General features: G+C 43.1%; 1 protein-coding gene across 1 annotated transcript in view; it reads right to left on the bottom strand.

The window, feature by feature from the left end:
• The window catches only part of PTGFRN (prostaglandin F2 receptor inhibitor), an 80,321-nt gene that overhangs the window by 47,151 nt on the left and 7,988 nt on the right, over positions 1 to 25,182 (bottom strand). The window contains exon 2 of the mRNA XM_003806281.6: positions 1,188 to 1,556. Within this exon, the coding sequence (XP_003806329.4) occupies positions 1,188 to 1,556 (369 nt within the window). The remainder of the gene's footprint in view (positions 1 to 1,187; positions 1,557 to 25,182) is intronic.

Below are 25,182 nucleotides of genomic sequence, written 5' to 3'. Positions count from 1 at the left end.
TTCTATAGGAATAAAGAGGTAGATGGGGTGTTTCATTACCTCCTTAATGGACAGTTTTATCCCCTGATGAGTCTAGTGAGGGAACAGTCTCTGAGCTATGGCAGGGTTCTACAAGTCATGAGGGAATGAATGCCTCAATCAACCCTCGCTTTTTATATCATCATGTGCATTTTCTACTTTCTGATAATTACATACATTCTGACCCAGACATAAACCCTTTTGGGAACAAGGCAGGGTACAAATAAATGCATAATTAAGTAACAATAACAACAATTATAATGTTTCTATTTTCTTAGCCCCAAATTAAAATGGTTTGTTCTTGCTCGTTTACTAATTAGCTGTGTGATTTTAGGAAAGTAATTAACCTATGCTCTTCCATTTCCTCATGTATAAATTAGGGAAATATTCTGCCCTATTTTGATTGGGTTCAGAGAATTGAATGTGTGAGTAAATCTAAAAGGACTTGGAAAATGAAACAAACAAACAAAACCCCCAAAACAAATCCCAAAACATTCCAGGTACGTAAGGTGTAATATTTGCAAAGCTAGGTCAATAAGCTAGCAGAGACCACATTACATGTAACACATTAAACATCTGGTACAAACAAGTACTTAAATCATGAAAGCCACAGAGAAAGACATGAACTTTGAAGTGCCTGTGATTCCCATAAACCTGAGCATCATTAACATGACCATCCCCTTCCTGTCACTAACCACTGAATGCTTACATGGCACTGCTCTAAGGCTTTACACCTGGTAACTCAGCTGTCCTCACAACCTTTAAGGTTACAGAGGAGGAAGCTGAGGCATGTAACATGCCCACAGCCATGCAGCTGACAAGTAGTAGAGCCAGCAACTGGACTAAACAATCACAGGCAACCTGGCTCCAGAGCCAGCTCTCCACCACTGCATCATGCTGCCTCCACCTCACCGGGCATAGGGTGGCTCAGAACCATACTGGAGTGAAGAGAAAGGGCCCTCTGAGGTCATCTGGCCCATCCCCTGCCTTTAATCAGATAACAATGATTTTTAAATTTTAAGACATGATTATTTAAGACATGATTATTCCCCTGGACAGAGGAGGGAGCAGAGCCTCAGAGAAATTAAGTCTCTTGACAAAGTCCACCACAGCCCAGGGGCAGAGAAAGGTCTGGCCCCTGGCATAACAAGCCCATGTGAGGACTATACCTTTAACCTGCACTGTGTCCTCATAGTTTCCCTGGACAGTGGCATCTGTGCTGGGGGTTGAACATTTGTAGTGGCCTTGGTCTGAAGGCTGGACGTTCTTTATGTGGAGCTCCACGGCGTCGTTGGCAGTCCGCCTTAACAGGATCTCGCCCCTCTGCAGCCGCTCCTGGTACAGCTGGGCTGGGAACCCCACCTCCCAGGTGCTTGCAAGCTCCACAAAGCTGCTCCCCAAAGATGAGAAGCTCCAGTCAAAGTTTTGCTCGCTGGGGCCATCATAGTCACTGACGTTGCAGGGGATGACCAGCTCAGTGCCCACCACTCGAACCAGGGTCCCTGTGGGGACTCTCACCACACGCCCTCGACAAAGAGCTGCAATGATAAAAGATGAAAGGCAGGTCTTTAATCACAGAAAGTCTTCCCAGAACAAACGTGGCAAACCTGTGGATGCTCTTGCTCACAGGCATGGCAGAAACGTGAAAGCCAAACTACTAGGGAAAATGTGTCTATGCAGAAGGTTAAGCCTAACCCTTAAATAATAAGCCAGGAATGCAACCTCACAATGAGCATCTCTCACACAACCAGTTTCCCAGGACCAACAGGGAGGAAGATAAGCATTAAAAGCAGGCTAACTGTAAACCTCAATAGCTTCTTCCCTCCAGTTACTATTTAACACACCCTAACCACTCAATGTGATGTAAAAATATTTTAGGTTTTGTGTGAAATAAAAGGGCACAGCCAGTCAAGTGTTTACATTTCTGCCCAGCCTATATCAGCCCTCATCCCTAGAGACCATTCCCTGGGGCTCCTGAGACCTGATTTACAATGACGGATGCCAATTTTTAAATCCTAGAGCAGCCTGCTGATAAAATGATTTAACTCCTGTTATCTGACATTGCCTATAAATTAATTTTAAAATATGATGATTTTACCAAGTATTAATTTTCTATTTTCTGGCTCATTTCCTTCTCTACTCTTTGTTCTGATCTAAATTCAGAATGAGGATGGGGAAGCACAAAGGGAGAGAGGCAGGTTGGTTGCTGGGTGTTCTTAGGAATGCAGCAGCTGGTTGCCGGGGATAAGCCCAGTGGACACAGGCAAGACTTCACTGGCTTTCCCTTCCTTAAGAGTGTGCAATTCCCAGCCCTCTCTGGTAGGGACCCTACAACTGGCACCTGTGAGTCCTTTAAGATGTCTTCATTGCAATGAACTTCAGCATGATTTTGCAGTGTATTTACTACCTGTTCAGCATTTCAATTGCACCAAATAAACACATATGGCTCCTTTGTGATGTTCTTGCAATAACATATAAAAGAGAAAGCATGTCTGAAATCAAGGAGACCTAAGTTGCAATCTGAGAGACCTCTCTTACCTTTGACTTCTGCCACTATGAATTGGGACAAGGCAGCTTCACTGAGTTAATGAAATAAAATGTCTAGGTGAGAGTCTACCATGTAATAAGGGCTCCAGGAAATGGGAACCTTTTATTAATTTTGTATTTTTATCATTTGTTATAGGTTGAATTATGTCCCCATCCAAAATTCCTTGTGGAAGTTCTAGCCCCCAGTACCCCAGAATGTGACCATATTTGGCAACAGGGTTGTCACAGATATAATTAGTTGTGATGAGGTCATACTGGAATAGGGTGAGCCCCTAATCCAATACGACTGTATCCTTAAAAAGTGGGTAATTTGGACACACACATGCCCACAGGGAGAAAGCCACATGAAGATAAGGCAGAGATTAAGTGGATATGTCTACAAGCCAAGGACCTCCACAAATTGCCAGCAAGCCACCAGAAGCTAAGGGAGAAGCACGGAACAGATTCTCCCTCTCAGCCCTCTGCAGGAACCACTCCCCGACACCTTGATCTTAGACTTCTGGCCTCTGGCATTGTGAGGCAATAAATGTCTGTTTAAGCAACCTGGTTCATGCTACTTTGTTGCGGCAGCTCTAGCAAACTAATATACTACTGCCACTGTTTTTTCACTGGTTTAATTCATGTTTTGAAATTCTGGGTTCCCAGGAAAACGTGGGAAAGTTTGGAACTTCCTAGAGACTTGTTGAATGGCTTTGACCAAAAGCCTGATAACGACAAGGTCCCACCTGAGGTGGTCACAGATGGAGATGAGGAACTTGTGGGAACTGGAGCAAAGGTGACTCTTGTTATATTTTAGCAAAAAGAATGGCAGCATTTTGCCCCTGCCCTAGAGACCTGTGGAACTTTGAACTTGAGAGAGATGATTTAGGGTATCTGGTGGAAGAAATTTCTAAGCAGCAAAACATTCAAGAGGTGACTTGGGTGCTTTTAAAGGTATTCAGTTTTATAAGGGAAGCAGAGCATAAAAGTTTGGAAAATTTGCCTGACAATGTAATAGAAAAGAAAAACCCATTTTCTGAGAAGAAATTCAAGCCGGCTGCAGAAATCTGCAATAAGTAATGAGGAGCCTAATGTTAATCCCCAAGACAATGGGGAAAATGTCTCCAGGGCATGTCAGAGGTTTTCATGGCAGCCCTTCCCATTACAAGCCCAGGAGTGGAAAAAGTGGTTTCATGGGCCAGGTCCAGGGTCCCTGTGCTGTGTGCAGCCTAGGGACTTGGTGCTGCTCCAGCCATAGCTGAAAGGGGCCAATGCAGAGCTGGCCATAGCTTCAGAGGGTACAAGCCCCAAGCCTTGGCAGCTGCCACGTGGTGTCAAGCCTGTGAGTGCACAGAAGTCAAGAATTAGGGTTTGGGAACCTCCTCCTCAATTTCAGATGTATGGAAACACCTGGATGAAAGGCAGAAGTTTGTTGCAGGGGCGGGGCTCTCATGGAGAACCGCTGCTAGGGCAGTGAGGAAAAGGAAATGTGGGGTCAGGGCCCCCACAAAGAGCCCCTACTGGGGCATGGCCTAGTGGAGCTGTGAGAAGAAGGCCACCATCCTCCAGACCCCAGAATGGTAGATCCACCAACAGCTTGCACCGTTCACCTGGAAAAGCCACTGACACTCAATGCCAGCCTGTGAAAGCAGCCGGGAGGGAGGCAGTACCCTGCAAAGCCTCAGGGGCGGAGCCTGCCCAAGACCATGGGAACCCACCTCTTGCATTAGCGTGACCTGGATGTGAGACATGGAGTCAACGGAGATCATTCTGGAGCTTTAAGATTTGACTGCCCTGCTGGATTTTAGAGTTGCATGGGGCCTGTAGCCCCTTTGTTTTGGCCAAATTCTCCCAATTGGAATAGCTGTATTCACCAAATGCCTGTACCCACATTGTATCTAGGAAGTAACTAACCTACTTTTTATTTTACAGGCCCATAGGCAGAAGGAACTTGCCTTGTCTCAAATGAGACTTTGAACTGTGGACTTGTAAGTTAATGCTGAAATGAGTTAAGACTTTGGGGGACTGTTGGGAAGGCATGATTGGTTTTGAAATGTGAGGACATAAGATTTGGGAGGAGCCAGGGGCAGAATGATATGGTTTGGCTCTGTCCCCACCAAAATCTCATCTTTAATTCCCACATGTTGTGGGAGCGACCTGGTGGGAGGTAATGGAATTATGGGGGCAGGTCTTTCCCGTGCTGTTCTCATGATAATGAGTAAGTCTCGTGAGATCTGATGGTTATAAAATGGGGAGGTTCCCTGCACAAGTGCTCTTCTCTTTGCCTGCCGCCATCCACATAAGATGTCACTTGCTCCTCCTTGCCTTCCGCCATGATTGTGAGGCTTCCTCAGCCATGGGGAACAGTAAGTCCAATTAAACCTCTTTCTTTTGTAAATTGCCCAGTCTCGGGTATGTCTTTATCAGCAGCGTGAAAACGGACTAATATTCCTTGGCCTCCCAGAGTGCTGGGATTATAGCATTATAGCCACCATACCCAGCCTACTTATGTTTCTTAAGGTAAAGGTAATTTCTGTCACTGGCAACTCAAAGAACGTTGAAATAATATATCACTACCCAGCAGTGACTAATTCTCTGAAGCCATCATTAGCACAGTTCACAAAGAAATGAGGTGATCACTTTTTTACATTTAATTTTTGAGACAACCAGACAATTCTGAATCTCCCAATGAGATCTTCTAGAAGAAAGCATCATGGTGGAGACTCTTTAGAGGCAAAACAGCCTTGTGCTTAACCCTCTTGTGCCTCAGTTTCCTCACGTGTGAAATGGAGACCATGGTCACCACCCTCCCTGAGGGCTGTGGTAAGGATTAAATGAGGAAATGTACTTACAGCACTCATGATCCCTGGCCTATGGCAAGGGGCTGCGGTTATGTGCTGAGCAAGCCACCTCTAGGATAAACCTGATCATAGTCATTCACCTTGCTTCCTTGGCTAGGTTTACAGAGGAATTTCCTAATGTGTTAATCTTTTCCATTCCTATCCCTTGTCAAGAAGCTGGCCAGGGTGGACAACCTACCCACAAGCATGAGACTGCATCCTTGTAAGGTCTCTATCTTTATCCTTAGTGATGAGAGCTTTAGAAACTGATTCATCTCCTTGTCTGAACTCTCCAATCCTTCCACAGGGCTGCCAAAATCATATTTTCCACATACAAATCCGATGTCACTTCACTGATCAAGTCTTTAATGGCTCCTTATCACCTATAGGACAAAATCAACCCATCAGCTACCCCCAGTGCTGTCACCCTGGCCCCGGCCAGCACCCGTCTCATCTGCATTACTGCAGTGTCCCTTACTGGTCTCCTGGCTTCCATTCTTGTTCTCTAGTCTCAATACAGCAAAGTGATCTTTGAAAAATTTAAGTTGGGTTATATCTTACTCTGTTCAAAGGTCTCCAATCACTTCCCATCTCATTCAGATGAAAGCTGAAATCCTTATAGAGGCAATCCTTACAGGACCTGGCCGTTTTTGTTTCTTGGACTTCCTGTCTGTTCCTCTTCCTCCACTATACTCCAGCCATGCTCTGCTCCCAAGGTTTCACCTACTGCAACCTCAGGGCCCTTGCACATTTCCTCAGCCCAGGACACTCTCAGACATTCATCCCACTAGCTCCTTCACCAGCTTCAGATCCATATTCTAATGTCACCTTCTCAATGAGGCCTTTCCTGAGCACCCTAAAGTGGCACATCCCCATTCTTGCTCCTGCCAAATTTTCTCCTTATCAATTATTACTAAAATACTTTATGAGCATTTATGTTTTCACTATTATTTGTTTTCTTTTTCTTTTTTCCCCAGTAGAATGTAAGTTCCATATGAGTAGTGATTTTTGTTTTGTCCATTGCTGAATGACAGTGCCTAGAACAGAACCTGGTAAAATAGTAGTTGTTCAATAAATATTTGTTAAATGAATGAATGAATGAATGAATGAATAAAAGACATACAAGACCACTCATGATCTGGCTCATGGATACCACTTTAGCTTCATCTCCAACTGTTCTCCCACTCTCTGATGCTTCTATCCCACAAAACAAACATCTCTTCACTTTCTGGAAATGCCATACTCTCTGGTGCTTCATGGCCTCCGCTTTCATGCCTCCATCACCTGGAATACCCTCTCATCCATCTCTTCACCCTCTTGTAAGAGGCAGCTGCAGCACCACCTCCTCTGTGAAGCCTTCCCCAACTCCCCTAGGATCACTTAGGTACTCCTTCCTTCATGTTCCAACTCAACCTGCAAAAGTACCTTCAACATTGGCTATATGATAGCTCCACTGGGAAAAGTAAAGCAGATATGAACAGATGCTTGAAAGATCAAATTCTAATCCGAAAAGATATAAACCTGAGCACTGTCTTGCATGCAGAACTAGGATGTCCCCTCATCCATGCAAATCAAGATTTTAAATTTTGGTAACAGAATTTCAAATTGCCACCAAGCAATCTGGTATTTAGCACAGATTTCTTGTAATATTGTTAAATAACAGCTAATGATATTTAAAAATAAATATAACTTGGAAAAAATAGAGCATATGGCTCTTTTCAAATCAAAAAGAATATCTACATAGCCACATGTTGCCAATTTTTGTCAAAACCTTTTGTTAACAGTTGATAACTGAGGGAAAAAGAGGAAAAGAAAGTTTTCCTCTATTTTTCCAAGTTCTACCAGTGTTTCAAACTGAAGGTCCCAAACACTTCTTTACCTGAACTGTATTAGTTTAGTTCCCCATAAAAATGCCGCTACTAAGTAACAATCTTGAATTATGGCTTCATTTGTTTTCAGGAGTCAATATAAGAAACCTTCATACGAAAAACATTTATCAGCCTTAAAAGTCCTATTGAGGACACTACTGGGTTGTTCAATGACACAAAAATTCACATAATAAAATTCCATTAAAATTTAATACCAGAAAAAAAAATACCTGTTGATGGACCATTGTACATTCTTTCAAAAAAACAGGAACTACACAGGTTTCTCTTACCTCTCGGGGCAGTTACCACAGCCTCAGAGTACCTTTGATACCCAAGACAAAATAAGGGCACTTTAACTATCACCTTCGTGCAGTGTTTACGTATATGTATGTGTATTTCATTGGAAGTTGACTCAAATATTTGGGGGTGGTAAGCAGAGTTTAAATTTCAAAAGACCAATAATTGAGATTTCTACTTTTAGATTTTTGCTTTTTGCTATCATAGAGTAGCTAATATCAGATCACTCCCCACCCCCTGCCCCCACCCTCACTCCCACTACAGAAACCATAAAAGATAGATAAAAGCTAATTGAATGCAGTGGTGAGCAATCAAGGCAGCCAGGCTCAAGGGTCCAAGATCACAGAAAGATACTGAAGTGGACTCAACAATACCCACTGCCTTTTCTCTTCAGATATTTGCTATTTTTAAGTGGTGTAGGCTAGAAAGCAAGTAGAAGTAAGTAACTCAGAGCTTCTAGCACCTTGTGGGGCCAAGAAGACAACTGAAGTTCAAGGATACTAAGAAGGTCAGAGTTTGAGGAGCAAGATCCTAGGAAAAAAAGGCAACAGCAGAGAAGTGAGCTTGACATACTACATTGTTTTCCCCTCAAGGTAACTGACATGAAAGATACATTGAAGGGTATGGGGAGGTGGTAAGTGGCTGAGAAGCTAAGCAGAAAATAAACACTAGGGGGCTAAAGGTTAAGTAAAATTTTTGACCATTTCACAATACGGGGAAACAAAAACTAGAATTCTGAGTCCACAAAGGAAGGTGGTAAACACTCAGATTCTCAGTTACAACCCTGGAAGGGCTATGCTCTTGGAATAAGAGCAAAGCGGAAAAAGCAACTAGCTCTCATCAAGACTAAAAGACAGTCTCAAAGCATCTCAATTCCTCATTGGATAAAGATGAGCTTCTCTTACTCTACTGGCCTGTTAGGAAAAAAGTAAATCTTCTCAGATAGAAGATGACATCATACAGAGCCACTACAATTTTTCAGTGTTCAATTAAAACTTACCAGGTATTCCAGATGACAGAACCAAATAAACAAAAACAAAAGAGAAAAAATAGACAATAGAAACAGACCTCCAGGGATCCAGATATTGGTTTTATCAGACATAGATTGTAAACTAACTATAATTAATTTACTAAAGAAATAGAAAACAGGATTTCACCCAAACTGAAATATATTGAAACAATCAAATTGAAATTTTAGAACTAAAAAAAAAAATACAATATCCGAAATTAAGAGGTCAATAAATAGGTTTGGCAGCAGATTAGATGCAGCACAGAAGTCAGCAGCCAGGCACAGTGGTTCTCGCCTATAATCCCAGCACACTGGGAGGCTGAGACAGGAGGACTGCTTGAGCCCAGGGGTTCAAGATCAGCCTGGGAAACATAGTGAGACCCTGTCTCTAACAACAACAGAAAAAATTAGCCAGGCATGGTGGCACACATCTGTAGTTCCAGCTACTCAGGAGGCTGAGGTGGAAGGACTGCTTGAGCCCAGGAGATGGAGGCTGCAGTGAGCCATGACTGTGCCACTGTACTCCTGCCTGGGCAACACAGTAAGACCCTGTCTCAAAAAAAAAACAAAACAATCACAAAAACAAAACAAAATAAAACAAAAGTCAGTAAAAGTTATCCAAACTGAAGCCCAGGGTATAAAAAAGAACTAAAAAAGCCAGACAAGAATCTATGAGACACGGTAAAAAGGCCAAACATATGTGTCACAGAGGCCCAGAAGGACAGGGAGAGACTGTAGTAGAATTAGGCATAATTTTTGAAGAGATAATGGCTAAGATTTTTCTTAAACCAACAAAAGACATCATGCCACAGATTCAAGATAAGATATGTATCATAAACAGAATAAATACAAATAAAACCACACCTAGGTAAATCATAGCAAAACTACTGAAAGGCAGAGAAAGGAACAGGAATACAACTGATGGCTAACTTTCAACGGAAATGATGCTCATGAGAAGACCACAGAATGACATCTTTAAAGTGATGAAAGGAAGTAACCGCCAACCTAGGATTCTATACAGAGAAAAAAAAATCCTCAAATAGGAAGGCAACATAAACATGCTTTCAACCAATTCTCAACAAGGGAAAAAGAATTAATTGCACCAAAAATAAATACTAAAGGGGGTTCTTTAAATAGAGGGAACATAATCCCACTTGAAATCATGGAAATGTGAGAAGGCAAAGTGAGCAACAGAAAGAATAACTATGTGGGTAAACCTACTGAATATTGACTATAAATACAATATTAGTAATGTCTTCTGGAATTCAAAATACATACATAATTAAAACATATGACATCAATAGCAGAAAAAGTGAGGGGAGGGGTGGAATACATTGGAGCTTAAATGTTGTAAGGTCTTTCATTATCCTGGAAGTGGTAAAAGGATCACTAGTAAACACTAACAGATCACTGATACGTGTTCTAATCTCTAGAGTAACCACAAAAATGAAAGACTGAATTTAACAAGCTAATTGGTGGGGGAGGGGGAGGGTAGAATAAAAAATACTTGATTAATCAAAGACCCCATAATTTCAGCTAAAATCATATAAGCATTTCTCATAGTATTTATTTCATGATGTATTCAGTTTGATTTACTATCAAGTCTCCCAGTCTCTCTCCACAACAATATTAGAATCGAGTAAGAGGAAGAATAATAATGTACAGTGTTTCTTACATGGCACGCACTGACTGACTGAGCCAGGCACTATCCACAAATTGTCTTAATCCACAGAAGACAACCATAAGGTAGCTATTACCACCCCTATCATAGATATGAGGAAATTGAGAATCAAAGAAGTTGAATAACCTCCTGAAGGTCATAACAGCTATAACGTGAGGGACTCAAACCCAAACTTGATAGTGCAGCATAAGCCAAAGATAGGTTGGATTTGGTTTGCCTTCAATTGCATTATATATTATCATCCTCTGTTGATTTTGTCTTTAATCTGAGTAGGAAAAAGAAACAGCTTAAAATTCCCTATATTTCATATTCTCCATGGGCAATGGAACCAAGATAGGCAGCAAAGTAACACAGAAATGAGTCACTGAAAGAAGAAATATTATATATTTTCAGTGTGAAGTAGATAGATGAGAGAAATAAGAGAAACTGGATTGTTAAAAATTTCTTCAAAAATTTTTCTGATGTACTACCTTTGTTATTTTAAGTGATACCAACTTTAACACCACACATATTTATACTCAAAAATGGTGCAGAGAACTTTATTCCAAAATCATACAGGAGGGACTTTTAGAAGTCCTCTGCTCTGACTTCTCAGCAGTAGAAGATTAACAACCAAGAGTTAATTGTTTCCCGATTACCATTTCCCTACCTCTGGAATACTCAAGAAAGTAATTAAATGCCTTCGACTTTCTTCTATCAGGTGGAATCGATGGGGACAGGTAGAAAAAGGCAAGTTCTTCAAAGTAAACAACTACTCCTGCAATGTTTATTTAAATAAGTGCTATTGCCAACCATGAGGAATCATTAAGAAAGACAAGGCAATGAAGACTACACTTCATTTATCTATGCTTTTCCACCTCCTTCTGATATCCATGGGAATTGGATTTTATTTCTCAGGTTATCATCAACATTATTCTAAATCAAGACCTGCAGAGTATAGCATATTTGCTAAAAATTCTTGCAATTGTTTCTATTTCTGCTCAAATTTTATTATTTCACTGAGCTGCCTAGAAGCAAACAATCTGACTTTCCAATCTGAACCATTTGTAAGATAAGTATCAGCAGTTATTGAATCCAGTGGTACAGGTGAGTTGAAATGCTGAAACTAAAGAGGTTATGGTTTTCAGCATGCCTTGTAAATGGGTGCCTAATTCCCACTTCCCGAGTCCTTACAAGGCTTTTAGGAGAGACTCGGGGCCTATGGATTGCCACATGGAGTTCCCAGTCCACATATGAGCTAGAAATGAATGCACAGAAAGTCAAACTTATAAAACCTTATAGTGCCTTTATTGGAGTACCTGACTCAACAAATGAAAAACCTTTGTCTCCTCAAGTCTGCCACTGAGAGGTCTGACAGGAAAGGATCATGCCAACTTTCATCTAGATAGTCCCTAAGTCATGAAAATGCAGCAAGGCACATTAAACAAGCTATAGCCAGCAGAGAATGTGTAATAAAGTCACATATGGCAGAACTTCAAAACCCCATCCAGAAGCAAATAAGGTTCTACTAGAACAGTGCTTATAATCATTAAAAAAAAAAAGAAAAAGAAAAAGTTCAGCTAAGACCTCACTGAGATACACTAGACAAATGTAAGATAAGATAACTCATTCAACACACAGCTACTGAGCAAAAAGTCCCTGTGCTAGGTGATAAGTGAGAGTGAAAGGTTAGTCAGCTTGTGGATCTTCTTTTAAGGCACGTATGGTATGCTAAGAGTCAGGAGGTGTGTAACAGTGCAAACTGTCATACAGGCTGTATATCCTTTATTCAAAACGTTTGGGACCAGAAGTGTTTGGGATTTCAGATTTTCAAATATTTGCATTCTTACCAGTTAAGGATTCCCAATCTGAAAATCCAAAATCCAAAGTGCTCCAACGAGCATTTCCTCTGAGCATGACCTCTGAGCAACGTATCAGTGCTCAAAAAGTTTCAGATTCTGGAGCATTTCCAATTTTGGATTTTTGAATTAAGGATGCTCAACCTGTATAAGGAAGGATATAAATAATCAAAGAGATGCACTAACAGGTGCCTCAGGGGTCAAAAGAGAATGAGGACATTTCCATCCAAAGGGATTCATAAAAAGCTTCATGCAGTGTCAATATTCGAATTTGGCCTTTGAAAAATGGTTGGATGAGGGGGAGGTTTAACAGAAGACATGAAGGAGGAAAGTGACCAGAGATAAGGGGTGTAGCATAAGCAAAGACCTAAAGGGGCCACGGGGGACACAGGCAGGTAGTGGTGAAGATAGGGTGACTAAAACAGTGTATCAAGAGCAGACTGGAGAGGAGACATGGAGGCCCAGAGATCATTCAGGGACCCTCTATCAATGGTGGGGAGAGGTAATAAGAATGAAAACAAGGGCAATGACAGGAATCAAAAGGCAGCAGCTCTGAGAGCCACAACAGAGGAAGGGTCAACTGGTAGACCTGTGAGGGGAGACAGAAGCCAAAGGGAAGCTAATCACTGGTGAAATCTATTTTCTTATAGTAAGATTTTGACCAGTAGAAATGTCCACCGGACAACTGGAATGGAAACCCCTAGAAGATATTTGAGCCTAACATCAATGTGGAGTCACATGCACGGAGGGAGGGGGGGTAAAAAGGAAATCTGCCCAGCAGTGAAGACGTGGGAGTCGATGACACCATCGGGAGACAGATTACTGTACAGAAAAGAGGGAATGGGACAAAACCACAGCAAAGTCCTATGTTTAAGGCATGAGCAGAAGAAAAAGAGTCAGCACAGAAAAAAGAAATAGTAGCCAGTTAGGAAGAAAACCAGGAAAGGCTTATGCCCTAGCAGCCAAGGGATGCAAGAATTTCAAGAAAGGGTTTGAAGTAACACTTACCGTTTCTTTATGAACATACTCATCTACTTGCTCCTGGCAGACTGCAAGCTCCTTTAAAGCAGGAGCTGTTTCCTACCCATATCTGCATCCTGCACAATATCTAAAGCAGACTCCTACTATATGCCTTTGTTTGAAAAAAATGAACAACAATGTCAACCATGCAGAAAAGTCAAGGAAGGTGGGTGCTGAGAAAAGAGAAATGAACTGATGGCTAAGTAATCACTGGCAACCTCCAGGAAAGTGCATTTTCAATGACGGGTATGGGATCTGGAAAGTAAGAGCCAGGAGAGAAGGAACAAAGATGTAGGGAAGAGAAGGCACAACCATGAAAAAGGCACTGAAGCAGCAAGCAGGGGGTTCATCCTGCAAAGTCAGCCAGTCAGTCCCCCAAAGCACCTTCTAGGCACTGGGGACACATGGCCACCAGTCCCTGCCTGCAAGAAAACTGTGTTCTAGGAAAGAGACAGTGATGAAGTAGACCCACTGACAAATGCTATTCAGTTAAAATATGACAATATGAAGTGTGGTCAGGAAAGGCCTCTCTGAGAGGGTCATGTCTGAGTTTAGACCAGAATGACGAAGAGACAGTGATTGAAGCTCTGGGGCAAAACTGCTCCAGACACAGAACAGCAAATATAAAAGCACTGTGATGGAGCAAGCTTGGGTGTCTAAAGTACAGAAAAAAAAGATCACTGTGACTGATCACAATGAATGAGGGGGCAGGGGCCCTGGATTCTGGTTGAAATGGGAAGCACATCAACGAGAAAATGATAGAGCCTACTTTCTTTGTAGAAATTTCAGTCTGACTGCTGTGGGAAAGACAGATTATATGGGGCCAATTTGGAAGCAAGGACACCAGCATGGGGGAAGTTTCTGTAGACCAAGCAAAAGCTGATGAACACCGGCCTTGGTTGACAGTGGTGGTGACTCTCAGGAGTAGTCAGATTCAGGACTTAACTTGTGTATGAATGAAAAGACAAAGTGACTTTTTGAATGTGGGGAATGAAGAAGAGAGCAATCAAGAATGATCTAGGCTTCTGGCTTGAGCATCTGTCATACAGGGTGATGCCACTTACTGAGACAGCAAAGTAATTAGAGGGAAGCAAATCTGTACTAAGGAAAGCAAGAGTTGTCTTCTGGTCATTTTAAATGTGAGGTCCCTATCAGACACCAAGTGGAAGTGCAGTGGAGTAGGCAGCTGGATGTTTAAGTCTGGAGCTCAGTGGGGAGGTCCAAGCTGGAGATACTCACTAGAGAGTCATCAGCACACACAGAGTATTTAAAGCCACAGGTTGCCTGGGGTCACTTAGGGAAAGAATACACATAGAGAGGAAAAAGAGCCAAAGATAGAGCCCTTACTTTTTTTCAGGTTAGACAGAGAAAAGGAGTAAAAATATTAAAAAGTTTTGAGGCAAAAGCTTGAGGTTTCTTTGCTTGGTCTCTATTGTCTCAGTAAAATAGTAAAAAGGAGTTCAGATGCTAAAGATCCTGACAAAGGTTTAGAACAAGCATCAGAAGAAATATAATAGGAAACCATCACAAAAGGAACACAAAGGAGAGCTGAGCTGTGGTAAAGATGCCAGGACTTTGCTGGAATCTCAGATGGGCAGACTTTAAGATTTTCCCCAGCAAGATCATAAAGTTCAGGCTTACAAACTACGATTGGTGTGAATTACTGAAATGTAATACAATGTGAGGTCTGGCAAAGAAATATGACAGAGGGTCCCAGGTTGTTAACAAGCTCACTGCTGAAATGCTGACCACCAGAGTCTACCCTGGATTCAGAGCCAAGTAAAGTGAGAATGGCCTGATGGACTGAAAAGGAAGAATGTTCAAAATCAGGGAATCACAATTAGGATGAAGAATAGGTTCAACAGATAGGAGGGAATCTGAAAGGAGTAAAGCAAGGAGGTTGTGGTCACAGAGGGAAATATCAGAGTTGACAATCAAAAAGGTGAAAGAATACTAAGTGATGACAAGGCCCAGGTGTGGCCATTAAATCTCATAAAGTATGTTATTTTTTCCAGGGGCTAAAATTATCATAGCAGGCACTCTCTGAGTCCTTGTTAGCCTGTGCCTGGCTACAGAAACACGAGGAAGGGGCAGTGTGACCAACAGGCCACAGGGGGTAAGAAGGGTGGTCCAGAGACTTAAATCTTGTTTCTAATTGACATTTACATGGCAGTTCTGGCTCTAATGTTATCTATCCTGCCATTTATATCTGGAAATCTTCTTTCAGCCTTCATACACATGTTCTCCAAATCAAACAAGATTAGAAAGGAGGCGACAAAGACTTTGCATTTCATCAGTACTGACAGGCTCTTCACAGTCAATGCAACTTTTCTTAGTTTTTGCTGCCAAGACAACCATTACCTCCTGCATCACACCTGTAATCCCAGCACTTTGGAAGGCTGAAGTGGGAAGATGGCTTGAAGCCAATAGTGCAAGACCAGCCTGGGCAACATAGATCTCGTCTCTATAAAAAAAAAAAATTTAATTAGCTGGGCGTGGTGGCATGTGCCTATGGTCCTAGCTATTTGGGAGGCTGAGGCAGGAAGATGGCTTGAGCCTGGGAAGCAAATGTTGCAGTGAGTCATGATTGCACCACTGCACTCCAGCCTGGGCAACAGGGAACAGGTCGAGACCCTGTATCAAAAAAAAAAAAAAAAAAAAAAAAGGTAAGCAAGGCAGAAAGACATACAGTGCCACCAACAAGTGAGGAACAAAAATGCACGGTACTTCTTAAAGACGGGATCATTAACTAACTGAATTCCTTCTTACTAGTAAAGCACTAGATCATATAACTATGACATTGCTTCCAGTTTTTTGGCCTTTGAGAGATCCTGGGAGGCCAGAACCATGTCAAACCTTTAATTCTACATTATGAAATTGTGAGGTTTTGTCACCTGGCTAAGCTGGAACTACATATCCCAGAATCCTCTTATCTGTGTAGTTCCAGGTTAGGGTTGGACAAAATAGAACTTCATGTCAGATTTGGGAGATGGAAGTCAAGCGGCAGCCATTACTTTGGTATATGGCTCGTGGTTAAAGGCAGTGTGGGACAGATGTGAAGGTGCTAGTAGACACCCGTTTGTCCTTGCTCTTTCTGCTTCTGTTTTCTTCCCAAATGCTATTCTTATGGACCAACATGACCCCAAGACCACTAGATGCTTGGCTGCAATCTCGGAGCTAAGTGATTACCCTTCTTCAGAACCCTAAACCAGCCCTCTCTGCCTGGCTTCCAGATTCCTCTTCACGCTTCAACGTGTCCACCTGCCAGTGCTTCAAGACAGCTGACTAGTGACTTTTCCCTGATACTTTAACTCTCCTTTTTAGGCCTTCACTTCTCCAACTCCTTCCATAATTGTGTAAGGTCTAATTCCTCTAATATATGTGTTATCCCACAATATTTATAAGGGTTCTGCTTCCCTAATGGAATCCTAACACAGTAAACCAAGTATTGAGTAGACAATTTGCCCTTAAAGACTCAGTAACTGGCAAAAAAAAGACACCTTACATGCATAGCATTGCTTTATAGTTTGCAAATCCTGTTCATATGATTTAATATTCAACCTTGAGAGTATTAAACAAGGAAACTGAGGTTCCGAGAAGTTATGTGACCAAGCGATAATAAAAAAAAGATGCAAAAACCACTTAGAGGCAATCTGTACTGATGATTAACCAAAATAACTCAATAAACATGAAATGATTTAAACAATTCTCTGTCCAAGGACCAGAGATAGAAAAGGCTGAGGCAAGATCTATCCACAAGGTTTATTTTAGCGCATTCTATAAAATTAACAGCTGCTAGAGGCCCAAGCACCGCTCAGCATCCCTCCCTGCTCAGCCATTTTCAATCCTCTCCACGTTCAAACTGGCCAACATCATCTGCCAAGTTCTGTGTGAACACCTGGTCCTCTTTTTAGCCTCTAGTTTAAGAGAATGGGAGATTCATATTGTGTTTAAACTTGCATATGAGCATAAAAGGCACCTGAGATAATTGGGGAAACTCCCCACCAACCCGACTCCCTTCCTTGGGCAGCTCTGTCCTCTCTCCCGTTATTTGACTGTTCCCTAGATCCACTGTCTGCTCCTCCTTTGCCTCATCCACCCCTCCTCCCCAACAACACTTTAAGCCTGCCCTTCTCATTTGTAGACACAGTGCTACAAGCCATGGGTGATGAGGGGTCTATGCCGAGCTTCCCTGATGAGGCTCAGTAAGGAGTACAGTGTTGTTTAACAGTTTGGCTTGCAGGGAATTAAATTAAAAAAGACTCTGGGTTCACATGCCCTTTAAGGAACACTTTAACTACAGTCTGATACTTCATTCCTTCATTCAGTATTTTTTTGCTGCACGCCTACTGTGTGCAGAACCACATCATCACGGAAAGTTGATGAGCTAACACCTGGCCAAGCGTCAGAGTCGATAAAGATGAAACAGTATGTTGACTTATAGAAAAGTTGGAAGGAGATGAGTCCCCAATAAGATGAGGACCTTTTAAAACATCAAGTAAATAAAGGAAAGGAGGGACCTCCAGCTTTTTAGGGAAGGCAGAATCAGGAAAAAACAGACAAATTCATCTATGATGTTAGACTTAAGCTCCTTCAGGTGACACACAGGCTCTTTACACTCAGGACTTTCTCTCCAGTCTCAATCCTTTCCCTCTAAATGACCCTACAACTCAACCCTCCACACTAGCTGCAAAAAGTCTTCCTCATTTATTAAAAACCAATATCCTCCTATGAATGGTTTTATCTTTTTTTTTCTTTTTTTTGAAAGGGAGTCTCTCTCTGTCACCCAGGCTGGAGTGCAGTGGCACAATCTCAGCTCACTGCAACCTCTGCCTCCTGGGTTCAAGCAATTCTCATGCCTCAACCTCCGAGTAGCTAGGAGTAGATGTATGTGCCACCATGCCCAGCTAATTTTTGTATTTTTAATGAAGACAGGGTTTCACCATGTTGGCCAGGGTGGTCTCGAACTTCTGGCCTCAAGCGATCCGCCCGCCTCAGCCTCCCAAAGTGCTGGGATTACAGGTGTAAGCCACTGCGACAGCTGGTTTATCGCTTTCTCTGTGCTCTTCCCTCTGCCTAAAGTAAACTACCCACCCCTTCTCTGCCAGACAAAAACCTACTGGTCATCAAGACTTAATGAGTTCAAATGAGTCCAGCTTGCTGAAGGCTTTCCTGATCCTTCCCCACCTCAGCCCCCAGCTCAGGCAGAGTTTAGAAGGTGCCCACTGCGGGTCTGCTTGCCACCACGATCACCTGGAGCCAACTGCCTGTCAGCCTCCCTGTGAGACTCTGGAGGGACTGCTCATCACCACACCCCCAGCCCAGCAGCATGCCTGCTGATGCAGTGACTGTGATCACTCCTATCTCAATGAGCTTCTGGAATGTTAGGGCCAGAATTGATCTTTGGATCGTCATCCAGGGGCTTAACAAAAAGTACATAATCTCATTAATTTCAGAAACAGCCCTTCATCAGTGAATTTTCAAAAATAGCCCTTCACCAGGCTCAATACAGAAAGCGCAGAGCATGTAGCTGGGGCAACTGTGACACACAGCGTCAATCAAGGGACCAGTTCTCAGCACCTTGGGAAGTGACACAATCTCAGGATTCTAAACCCCAAAACTCACCTCATCAATTTCATTTACACTCTTCTTTGGGGCTAGTAAAAACCAACTATCTGGGTGCTTTGGATCCTTACAAAAGTCCCCAATCCAGACATGGCACTAATGCCTTTAAAACTACATGCAGGTTGGGTGTGGTGGCTCACGCCTGTAATCCCAGCCCTTTGGGAGGCTGAGGCAGGTAGATCACGAGGTCAGGAGTTCAAGACCAGCCTGGCCAAGATGCTGAAACCCCATCTCTACTAGAAATACAAAAATTAGCCGGGCATGGTGGCAGGCACCTGTAATCCCAGCTACTCGGCAGGCTGAGGCAGAGAACTGCTTGAACCTGGGAGGCGGAGGTTGCAGTGAGCCGAGACTGTGCCACTGCACTCCAGTCTAGGCAACAGAGTGAGACTCCGTCTCAAAAAAAAAAAAAAAAAAAAAATACATGCACAGGTAGAGACGAGACATAGGTAGTGATATAAACAGGTACAGGGGATCATACTTACCTTTTCTGCAAAAACACCTCTGCCTAAAGTACTCCCAGAATGCTCTCCCTTTTCTTTAATGTTCAGTTTGTTTCCCCTTTCGTTTAACAATCCTTGGATGACACTTCGTCCATGCCACCTCTCTTCCTGTGTGTGTGTCATCCTCCACATTTAGACTGGTTGCTGGAGGAGTCAAAGGACTGTGTCGATCTATGTTTTTAGGTGCCCCCAGATCCAGAATAATGCTCGACATGGGGCAGATAATAAATAGTGGTTATTAACTACGCAGTGAGACCAGGCCCACGCTACAGGCGGCAGTACTACTGCCCCTTTGCTCAGATGTGGCTCAGTGTGGGCTGCTCCCTAGAACAGTGATGACAAGCAGATGATCCATGGTTTGAATGAACCCAGCCACGAAGCACTTGACGCATACACTGGGACTGAAGAAGTCTGCTTCTCTAGACTATGACCAACCAGGACGAAGCCCAAGAAGGGAGCCTATGCCATTCTGGGGTGGAAACGGTTGTATCAATCCTGCAAAGGGAAGGGGTGGAGGCAGTGGAGAAACAATAATGAGAACTCATGAGTCATCTGTCTTCCACCCAAGCTGCCAAGGAAAAAAACGAGAAAATCCACAGGAAGAAGAATGGAGACTTTTCTCACCCCTTCTTTCTCATGTATAGATTTCATTTTTTCCTACTCTACCACAAAAACCTGTCTTAGAAATGAAGTCACACGCAATTCTTTCCAAACAAAAGAAGATAAATAAGCACACATAAGAAAGATAGTAAAAAGGACACATAGATATCTTCTGCCCCCGTTATAACTTAACGTCCACAATTTTAAATATATATAATATATACACCATATAGGCATTTTTCTAAGCACATACATTAATTCAATTATTCAAAGATTCAAGTTCCTACATGCTGGGGTAAGCAAAAACAGACATGATCCCGCTTTCGAGCTGCTTATGGTTGGGTGAGACACACAAATGCTCATCCTAATAAACAGATCATCACAAACCGATGGCTGCGCTCTCAAGGAAGGTGGCTGAGTGACAGCCCATCACCAAGAGCTGACGCAGGCTGGCCCATGCTGTAGGCGGCAGCACTCCTGGGTCCAACATGTCCTCATTTCACTGAGGAAATGAGGCTTTACTTGAAATCCAAAGAATCAAATAACTGGAAATAATTCCAAGACAAATATATAAACCAAAGAAGGTATTGTGTGCATCTATCTTCCAGTCGTTTCTAAGGACTGGTGGGAGGGGTACTTGGGAAAACCTCAAGAGGGGTCACCAACACTTGATTATGTGCTCAGTTTTCACACTTCTTTGTCTTGAGGCCCAAATGCCTTAAATGAACATACTGGACAGAAAGCAGAGCTTGCCTCATCACTGCTGTTTTCTAATGACCCAAACTCACATCCTGCTGCATGATAACTACCTTTCAGCCTGTGGTGTGAGCTAACTCGGTGCTGGAATGTGGGGTCCCTGAGGGTACCACTGGGCAGCATATGCCACCTTGCTACCTCTGTGGCCCTCCCTAGATGGGCTAACAAAGGTACCTTCCCCAATTATTTATGAGCCACGTATGACACTAGGCTTCCTGGGATTCATACTACTGTTTCCGCTGAAACTTGTTTGTGGGATAAATGGTAATGAAAGTGGGACTCCGATGAATAGATCACATGATTGCATAAACCTTGTTTCCATAGAAAACCAACTAAAATTCCCATCATTGCTCTAAAACTTATGTCTCTCTTATCAGGTCATAGCCCTTTGAAGAAATGCTCTGATAAACTATCTGGGGGGAACATCAGTAATTGTTTTGTGAGTTGTTTTTCTTATAAGAAACAACCAAAAATAGGATTATGGCCTGACTTATCACCTTAATTTAGCAGGCTGGCTTCCTGTAAGCTCCAGCGGACCTCTCCAGCCTCACACATGCCGGCTCTTAGCTGCTCTGTGGGCGCTGGTGATGCTGCCAACATCTTTCAGGGTGACTTTGCTCACATTCTTCTCCACCAACCTCCCTTCCCCAGAGTTTAATATCCACGTCCCCTAAGGTCTCTATTACTTTTCCAGCTGAAGTTAGCTAATCCCCAAATGGGACACCAACCTGTACACATTTATCTACTCCCACCTCTGAGAAACCGTACTGCCCACTTTCATACCTGAAATGCATTTCCTCCTGCTCCTGGCTCCCAACTCTCCAGCCCCACCTGCTCCATGGAACTTTTCAATAATAACAGCCTCTGGCCTCAGTTTCATCTCTATAATTGTGACAGTCCCATATGTACAGTGATCTAATAACTCATTCACCCAGGCCTTTAAAAAACACCTATGATCCATTCTGCCATTCACTTATAACTGGTTCCATTCCATTTTGGACTTTGTAATCTTGCACAATGTCAGAAACAGAGTCAATATTCCCTCAATGCTGCGGAAGTACTAAAAAAAAAAAAGATTACAAAGCAAAGTAGCAATGTCCTGTATTGAAAAGTAAAGTTGGACACAAATAATTTACTCCTTCAAGGGTCATAACTGTTTTTACTTTGACTAATGTGACTCAGTACCCTGTGCTGTGTCATGCCGTGAGTTACACACTATGGTCTTAACTTGGAACTTACTGTAAGGATTTCTCAAAGATGATGGACTGTAATGTCTTCTAATAAATAAGAAAACGTTTCAATGCGCCAGCTTTCAGAAAATGGGAAAACGAATAGTTGTGCCAAAAATGTGTGTGTTTTTTAACTCCTCGCTGCAACATAAGCAAAGTAGTGTACACTGGACAGACACCAAATCAGCTAATATTCTCTTCTCAGTACATCCTAAAGGGATAAGCCTCAAAAATATCTGCATCCAAAACCACTGAGATGAAATCACTAGGCTTAGCAGCAGCATCAACAGTAGCACCTCAAAGTAGCCAGGGAGGGCCAGACAGCAGCCAAGATGCAGTAAGGACTGAGCTCATACACATAAGTTTCTTCTATAACACGTAGACTTTCTATAATGTATCCTTTTAGTAGGTGGTATTTATCCAGCATCATTTTGAACCTTCCTTGTTCAGACCAAAGCAATGAAAAGGAAGAAATTCCCCAAATACCAGGGGCACATTTTTTAGCCAGCTGAGTCTATTGGTTGGAGATGTCAGAATTTCAACTCTTCGGCTGGGCGTGGTAGCTCACACCTGTAATCCCAGCACTTTGGGAGGCTGAGGCAGGCGGATCACTTGAGGCCAGGAGTTCGAGACCAGCCTAGCCAACATGGTGAAGCCCCGTCTCTACTAAAAATACAAAAACTAGCCCGGTGTAGTGGCACATCCCTGTAATTTCAGCTACTTGGGTGGCCGAGGCATGAGAATTGCTTGAACCCGGGAGGCAGTGGTTGCAATGAGCCAAGATTGCCCCACTGCACTCCAGCCTGGGCAACAGAGCAAGACCCTGCTTCAAAAAAACAAAAGTATTTCAACTCTTCTACCCTTCAGGAAGGGTGTAAAAGCCAAAGTAGTAGCAATATTTATACACATCTCAAGATGTCTGTGTCTCTTCTCACTGTGGTCTGGGGCATACTGGGAAAAGGGCAACCTGTGGAACATCTTCCAGGCTCTTTCCTAGGCTGAAGGGAGAAGACACAAGTCACATTTGTGAGGGCTGAGGTGTGATTAGTCAGCCCCAGCTTATTCATGGCTGATATCCTCAATCAAAACTTGCACACATAAAAGAAAATCGGTAATGATAAGAAACAGTCTGTCATCTAGAAATGGCTTATTGGTTTTACTGTTTCTGTGACTTTCCCCAGGGGTCTGCCTGAAAGCCCAGTTAGCCTGGTGGTGGGGACACTTCTGTACCCTAGAGAACCACAGGGAAAGATCCTTAGTGCGCAGGAAATGGGCTGCAATCAGGCAGCAGTCGCCTACACAAGGACCGAACAATTTCCAGAGCCCTCAGAGGCACCAACCCACTGTTGTGAAGAGGCACCAGCCAGGTGAGAGACAACAGGCACAGGCTGCAGGATCATAAGGAGTGCTCGGAAGATGGGCAGGAAGCCAGGGCTGGGCCAAGAGGCCACATGGCCAACAGCAGGGGTCAGCATGAACTCCAAGAATTCTGGAGATGGAAGGGGAGACCTTTGGGATCAGCTAGCCCAACCCTTATTTTACAGGGGCTGAGAGCTATTCAGCAACTTGTCCAAGGTCACAAAACCAGTGAGTAGAAGGACAAGGGCCAAAATCCAAGCCTCCTGTCTTGAAAGACAAGGAAACAAATGTTATCACAATTTAGCTAATTATATCAATTCCTTTCAGTGTTTTCAAAGATATATTTTGACTAACATGGAAAGACAGACTAGTGTACTGTGGTTATGAACCCACACTCTGGAGCCAGACTACCTGGGTTTGAATCCCAGGTCTGCCACTTACACTGTGACCCTGAGCAAGTGACTTCACCTCTGTGACTCAGTTTGCTCATCTATTAAACAGGGGTAACAACAGTGCCTACTCTCATGGGGCTATGAAGCCTCCTAAATAAGTTCATCTACGGAAAGTGCATTAGCTGGTTCCAGCTGCTGGGGAGGCTGAGGTGGGAGGATCACTTGAGCCTGGGAGGTTGAGGCTGCAGTGGGCTATGACTGCAACATTACACTCCAGCCTGGGTGACAGAGACCCCCTCTTTAAAAAAAAGAAAAGAAAAGAAAAGAAAAGCGTAGTGCCTGGCACAAAATAAATGCTACAAAAAAGGTAGACAGGAATTTATTGGGAAGGAAAGAACCCTCATATTGGTTTCTCTTGCATCGCACCTGGTCCCCAACCCCCAATTCATCTTAGTCATAGGTTACTGCCTTTTCCCCACAACGCCTAGGGCTAATGCTTCTAAGTCACACCCCTCTCTCCTAATCCATTCAGGCCCAACCCAGTCAGATATTAGCTCAACCAGCCAAAATGGTGGAAGAGGCAGAAACTCTGAATAAATGCTTATGTCACTACTAGCCATCCAGCCTATCTCCCCTTAGATCTCTGCTGCCAAAACCCTGAACTCAGAAGTTACCTCTCTTGATCCTCACCTCCTACTTTCCTAGACTACCCACTCCCTTGCACCTCAGAATCTGCTTTTATGCCATCATCATGCCCTCCAGGCCCTCAAACCTTCTGCAGGTGCATCAAGCCTGGAAGCCCCACTCACCTGCCTATCCCACGTGTACTCCTTGGCTAATCTTTCCTGTGATGTTCTCATCAGTTCCCTCGGTTCCTTTATCACTCATCCTTCCACTCTCATTCCATGGAAAGACCACATGATGCTGTCCCTCCTAGGCTGCCAAACTTGGTGGGATAAAGCCACGAAACTAGGCCCACTGCCTTTACTACAGACCTATGCCATCCTCCATCCTTCACTGCTAACTGAATGACTGTCACATTCCCATGGGGTCCAGCCCCAGCCCACTCTCCTCCAGCTCAGACTCTGACCATGGCTTTGCCTCAGTCCCACTGAGAAAGCCCAGACTACCAAGTAATTTGTATGCCAAACCTCCTCCAGACATGCTTCTTAAACTTTAGCATGCATTTGAATCCCCTGCGGATCTTGTTCAAATACAAACTTTGATTCACAAGTTTGGACCTGAGATTCCCCCAGGTGCTGCCAATGCTGGTGGTCCACAGAACACAGTTGGGGTAGCAGAGTTCTAGGAACTTACATACACTAATGTTTGCATTCTTCTAAATATATTGTTTTTAATCTTCATGGAAAAACCTCCAAGAGAGGTATTATTCCCATTTCACAGAGACAGAAAGTGAGATTCAAAGAGGTTAGAAAACCTGTCCAAGGTTCACACTGAGGGAAGACAGGATTCAAATGAAAGGCTGATTCTGAAGCCTGAATCCTATTTTTTCCTCTTTTAATTGGGAGATGAAGTAAGGCTGGAAGGGTATGAAGAACAGAAGTAGATTTTAAAAACACACATGTAATGGTTTATTTGTAATACAAACTATTAAAATCTT

Source organism: Pan paniscus, chromosome 1 (assembly GCF_029289425.2).
Source record: "Pan paniscus chromosome 1, NHGRI_mPanPan1-v2.0_pri, whole genome shotgun sequence".
Lineage (NCBI taxonomy): Eukaryota > Metazoa > Chordata > Mammalia > Primates > Hominidae > Pan > Pan paniscus.
The sequence above is the reverse complement of the archived record's forward strand: the minus strand, read 5'-3'. Positions and strand labels throughout refer to the sequence as shown.